The sequence below is a fragment of the Bombus vosnesenskii genome, unplaced genomic scaffold, assembly GCF_011952255.1.
Source record: "Bombus vosnesenskii isolate JDL3184/JDL3185 unplaced genomic scaffold, Bvos_JDL3184-5_v1.1 scf7180000013262, whole genome shotgun sequence".
NCBI classification, from domain to species: Eukaryota; Metazoa; Arthropoda; class Insecta; order Hymenoptera; family Apidae; genus Bombus; species Bombus vosnesenskii.
This window is the reverse complement of record NW_022882922.1, coordinates 1595484-1601588: the sequence shown is the minus strand read 5'-3', so window position 1 is coordinate 1601588 and position 6105 is coordinate 1595484. Positions and strand designations below refer to the sequence as shown.

Here is a 6105-nt window from a genome sequence, read left to right as displayed (position 1 = left end):
TCCAAACACAAATTCATGAGCCCTTCCTTAGAAGCCATGGCAAAAATAAGTAAAACCACATGAGCACTATACCCTTGATCATTGTTCACGAATATGTAGTAAATATAAACGACTCGGCGATAGTTAGTAGCTGATTGATAAAAATAAACAATGCAAAGAATGTAGACTTACCGGTGTCGATTTCTTGCGTCTGTGTCGGATCGGGCAATGGTTCATCGTGTAGTCGTAAATAAACCTCCATTGCACATTTTGCTGCTTTAAAATAAAATGGATGAGCTCGTAGCACGTCTTCTAACCTTAGAAGACCCACGTAAGACCTCAAGGTCATCTTTCTCATACAGTAGGTATGAAAGTCGAATTGATCCTCTATGATTTCAGAAAAGTGCTATAATTGATAGAAATCGTTTGAGAGCGGCTAATAATAAATTATTACTTGCAAATATAGGATGTTAAAACCTACCCTGTCAACTTCGTGACATTTCTTTAATGCCTCCCCATACTTTCCAAGGCGTTTGTAAGCGTTAGCTGCTTCTGTCTGAATCCACATACACTGCATTTCATTTAGATTCTCCATGGCTAAAACCCCTTCCCTAGTAAACTTGCCACACGTTTCTTCCGCTTCTTTGATGAGATTTGCACGCAACATATACTTGGCACATTTAGAATTAATATATCGATCTGCTGTGTCTAATCCTTGCGCTTCGTCTAACCACTTATAAGCCTCTTGAACATTACCAGCATGCTAAGAATGTACATGCACAATTAATTACATTATTAAAGAAATATAAATATATATTACAAAAACCGAACACGGAATTTACCTTATAAATGCGGCCTTTGGTAACAAAAAGTTCTATAAGTGTAGGTGTGTGTTCTATGGCAGCATCAATTTCATTTAGCGCTTTTTCTGTAAGTCCAAGATGGTCGTAATGTTGTGCTAAATAATAATAAGTCCATAACAGTGCTGAAGCTGGCTCTCGCGCATTGTCTTTCTCTTGGTCGCTAAAATGCCCATGAGCTTTTAATGCTTCCTTGTATTCCAAAACCAAAGACTGTATAGTATCAACCTTCTGTTGATCGTTATATAGAGAACGAAGATTTACAAATAGGGGTGGTACACCTTTATGAAGGCCTATGGTGTAAATAAAATATCAATAAGTAACTTAGACTCTTTGTAAAAATATTTTCAATAAACAAATCGTACCTCTTCGTAAGTACCGATCTACTAATGATTTAAATTCATCCCCTAATGCATAATTTAGTTGTAAGCGACGCGGCGCTAACGCTCGAGGAAACAATTCTTCGTATCTTTGGAGCATAGCTAATGTTTCTTCAGGTTTTGTGTGTCTTTCAGCCTCTGCTAGCCTAGCATAATAAGTTGTATTTTCAGGATTTATATTTAAAAGTTCTTTATAAACCTGTGCTGCTTCTGCATATTGTTTTAATTGTAATCTTAATTTACCTACAAAAAACAGGAAATTAGTTTAAAAAAAATTATTGTAAAACACTTACAATTAGTTTTCATAATTTAGTTGTAAAAATTTATAACATACCATATGTTTCTTTTACAGTAACTTTATCACAAATTTGATCACTATACTTGTCAAGATGTTTCAATGCTTGTTCACATTCCCCTGATTCCTGGATAACCATATTTTGGTACAATAGCAACTCACTGTGCTCATAATCATAACAAATCTGCAAATATTAAAAATATCTCAATATTACATATTATAATATTATCAATATTAAAAAAAAATAAATTCGATATTGCATTATTTAATACAACATTTTTTCTTTTTACATAATATTAGAATACATACCATTGGGGAATTTCGAAATGTGTCCAAAATTTTAAGTGCTGTTTCATAGTCCTTTAATAAATGATATGATATAGCGAAACCAATCCATGAAGCACGCTGTGTAGGACGTAACATAAATAACTGGTACCTTGTGTCCTAAAAAAAAAATATGGAAATAAATACTACTATTAAATAAAAATTACGTTGATAATGCCATTAATGAAAAAGAAACAAGAATAAAACAAATTATACATATACAATAAATAGAAATAAGGTCCTTCATATAAAGGATTTACCTTATAGCCCTCCAGATCCCTCATCTGAATTTGAAGCAGCGATAAGTCCCTAAGAATTTGAATGTTATCCTTGTCCCATTTAAGGGCATTTCTATAACACTTAATGGCTTCATCGTATTTCTTATCCGAGCGTTGTAAAAGTCCATAAACGTGCCAACAAACATGAGATTGCAAATCATTCCTAAGACCTCTCCGGACATGATCGTATGCTTCTTCTTTGCGACCTAAGCAGTTCAGAGTGAGACCTTTCATTGCCAAGGTCTCTCCATGTTCACTAAATTTAGGGTTTGATAAAATTTGCTTTGCAAACTTTATCCCATTTTTATACTGTTTGTGTTCGTAACACCTCTGCAAGAAACATAAATACGTTTCATAGGATAAAACGTTTTCATGATTTCAATACTATGTACTTCAATAAACTGGCATTATAAAGTATCGTAAAAGATAAACAAAAAATCATGTTTTCATTCATAAGATCGGTAAAATTTTTATGACCCATGATTGCCAGTGAATTTTTCACAATTTTTCGAAGAGTGCTTCATCATTACAGCATGATGAATACTCTTATTAACCGGAGAGTGGGGTCCAAAACAGAGCGTTTTGATTACATATTACTCACCAGAATTCGTTTAAACAAGGCATTTTCTTTGGGTGGCAAGGGATTGCTGGAGGGCATTTTTGTATAAATACAAAAATATAGGGCCTTTTCCACCCGGTAAACTTAATTTTCACCACAAAACCTCGTGGCCACAAACGAAGAAGTCGATCTTCGATCACGTGATCATCTGCGACAATGCTGTTCCGCCGGAAGTTCTACATCCACGGTGCCGCACACTTTAATATATTATATAGCTTTTAGAAATTTATTAACAAGAATAATACGTTCTTTGTGTACGTTCGCGTTTATATTTCGCTATCTTTAATGCTTTCGGTGATTTTACCTTTTTCGGAATTGCATGAAATACGAATTTCTAAGTAATGATAACCAATGATACTTAAGAAGCATTTCTATGAAATTACAAAGGTTATGAAGGATATGATATCGTTTGAATCGTACGCAAAGAAAAATTTAGCTTTCTAATGTATACATATAACAAGGTTGTTTTTTAAATACATCCTATATGAATTATGTAAATATATTATAAATATGTTATAAAAACATTATTTATACTCCTTGGAATCTTCTATAACATTAAGTGCAATTTACAAGTTGTTTACTCCATGATTGGTCTACTTTTAGAAATTAACCTTATATTTTGTATAAGCACATGGTCTTCAAAACAGAAGGCTTTTAAATTGTTCGAACTAATGTAGTGTACTTTAGTTAGTGTACTGTACATAAAGAATCAAATGTATAATTTGTATTAAAATTTCTATATAGTTGTAAAAAAATATATATGGAGATAATAATTTTTGTAGATTTGATTTTGTAGATTTGAATTGTAGTTGCGCGTTTATTTCGTAATTATAATTTCGTAAGAGGTTATGAAAACAATATGGCCGAACTTTTAACAAAAGATGTTAATTCATAAAACATATGTCCTCGGCTTTATATCTTTTAGAATTAAATGATTTATGTACAGTAATTTATGCTTATAAATGTTTGGTTAGCAAAATTTGTATAAAAAGAATAACGACATGTCATTAATGTGTAGAAAGTTGTGCTTTTCTATTTTATTTGAGCACTTTGGTCAGATTGTGCAATCTGTAGCTGAAGATTTATTTAAACATGGTGCAAGACCAATAGGATTAATTCGTCATACAACACATCTTCCTATAACAAAGGTATACATTAATTTATTTTAATTAATTTATTTCTCATTTATGACATATGTTTAATGTTGTTTTTAGATTAAAGAATCATTATGCGTTTTAATAAAACATGGTCTTGTTACGTACAATCAAGCAGAAAAGGGGATGGAATATTCTTTAATTGTAGAAAATGTTTTACTCATTCTTCGTTACCCAAGGTAATATGTAATTTATATAACACGAATTTTGTTGCTTTCAATTTACAAATAAATGAAAATAAGAAAGATTCATATAACTTAAATGTTTTAATTTTAATAGGTATATATTCTTTGTAAAATCAATGTGTGGAAATGAGTGCGAGATGATTCTCGAAGAAGTATTAATGAATGGATATATGACAGCTTCAGAAGCAATCGCAAAGACATATAAAAAGATTGAACAATCACCTTGTATGTAAATTTATAGTTTTAAATTTTAACTTAAAAAATAATTGTATATATTATATTACAATAATTTTGATAAAAAATTTTGTTCTATTAACTATGTACTTGTATTTTTAGCTGATCTGCAACCATCAGTTCCAGTTTTAAAAGAGAAATTTGAATTACTTGTCAAAAACCAGTTTTTAATGCGCAGTTTAGGTACAATTGAAGAGAGAAATGAAAAATGTAATTTTACATTACCAGATTTGAATTTGGCTGCTATTACTAAAAGAATAGAAGGAAATGATATTGATTGTGGAGATAGTAAAATTTATTGGAAAGTTAATTTTGATCGTTTTACTCAGGACTTTAGGTAAGAGCTGCAAAACTATTGTGTACATAAAACACATGAGAAATTTGCAATGTAATCTATAGGGATCAAATTATTATATCAGCTATAAGCAGACGACTTGACGAAAATGCAGGAGTGTTGATGAGACAGTTATTGATTCTTATGTATTTACGGACAGCATCATGGGAAGACACATCCAATCCAATACCTCTTACAGAAATAAAAGAAGCAGTTAGAAAAGTCGATTGTCCATTACTTATACAATATCTTGATCAATATTTACGTCTAATTGGTACAAACATTGTAAAAAGTGTACTTTTAAACTGCCTAAATATTCCGAAGAACATTGCATAATACTTAGCTAAATGTATTGTTTCAGAGGAAGATTCTAGTCAATTTTTAAAACGAGTTGGGGATTCGGGAGGTGGTCAATATAGCGTTAATATGAAAGAGGCGTTTAAACAATTAACATGGACCACATTAGAAAATATTGTAATGGAGCGATTTGGTTCAAAAGCAGCCAGAATTTTTAGGTACTTCAGGATTTTAACATTATACTTTAGGTAGGAATTTTGGGATTTTAACATTGATTAACTTAAGTATCTTCATTTTACTATACAGATTAGTGCGTAATAGAAAGTACATTGAACAGGAGCAAATTCAACAACTGGCGATGATTCCGGCAAAAGAAGCGAAGCATTTGACGTATACTCTCTTGCAAGAGAATTATTTACAAATACAGGAAATAAAGAAATCTGGAGTATCAGCTGCACCAATAAAAACATTTTTCCTATTTCATATTGATTTAAATTTGGTTGTTCATATGGAAGTGGAGCACTGTTATCATGCACTGTACAATATTATGCAAAGACGAGAGTATGAAGCAAGCAGCAATAAGCGGATGATCGATAAACAATTGCGAATGCAAACCCTTACGACTAATTTGAAAGAACACGGTGCTAGCGAAGAGCAATTAGCAGAGGTGCATATAATTTTCATTATTATATTCTTTGTAATTGTTCAGTAACAGATTAACTCCATTCAAATTGTTCACAGATTGCAGAAATGATGACACCGTCTGAGAAACAACAATTAGAAAAAGTTCAAAATAGGATTAAGAAATTAGGTATTACCGAATTGCAGATTGACGATACTTTGTTCCTATTGACAATGTATTTACGTTACCATTAAATAAAGACATGTTTTTTAAATATGTGAAACTGTGATAAATGTTAACGATGCTACTCATTTTCACTATTCATGAAGGAACAAGTACATAAAATTTCATTCATTTATATAGTTATTTATTTATGTATAATAATGGTTACGCTTGTAAAATACAAACAACAAAGAATACCTAACTTTCAAATTATTGTAATAAATATAATCATATATCTATGTTTATAATAGTGCTGCTCTCTATGTGATACAGTGCATTTGATGTCACTATCTGTTAGGGAAAATGATCTTGGAGTACACAC

General features: G+C 31.3%; 2 protein-coding genes across 2 annotated transcripts in view; one reads left to right on the top strand and one right to left on the bottom strand.

Annotated features, from left to right (window-relative positions):
• The window catches only part of LOC117230364 (N-alpha-acetyltransferase 15, NatA auxiliary subunit), a 45305-nt gene extending 42395 nt beyond the window's left edge, over positions 1 to 2910 (bottom strand). Inside the window, exons 1-8 of the mRNA XM_033487752.1 lie at positions 2718 to 2910; positions 2099 to 2446; positions 1824 to 1958; positions 1554 to 1698; positions 1205 to 1462; positions 822 to 1132; positions 461 to 742; positions 172 to 385 (exon numbers count right to left, since the gene is read on the bottom strand). Coding sequence (XP_033343643.1) covers positions 172 to 385; positions 461 to 742; positions 822 to 1132; positions 1205 to 1462; positions 1554 to 1698; positions 1824 to 1958; positions 2099 to 2446; positions 2718 to 2774 — 1750 coding nt within the window. The 5' untranslated portion in view covers positions 2775 to 2910. The remainder of the gene's footprint in view (positions 1 to 171; positions 386 to 460; positions 743 to 821; positions 1133 to 1204; positions 1463 to 1553; positions 1699 to 1823; positions 1959 to 2098; positions 2447 to 2717) is intronic.
• An 826-nt stretch (positions 2911 to 3736) lies between these two features.
• Positions 3737 to 5840, top strand: LOC117236892 (DNA-directed RNA polymerase III subunit RPC3). Its single transcript, XM_033500325.1, has 8 exons — positions 3737 to 3883; positions 3950 to 4068; positions 4169 to 4299; positions 4411 to 4645; positions 4708 to 4916; positions 5004 to 5157; positions 5246 to 5606; positions 5681 to 5840. Exons 1-8 carry the CDS (start codon positions 3737 to 3739, stop codon positions 5813 to 5815), a joined length of 1491 nt encoding a protein of 496 aa, XP_033356216.1. The 3' UTR covers positions 5816 to 5840.
• Positions 5841 to 6105: the final 265 nt, after the last annotated feature.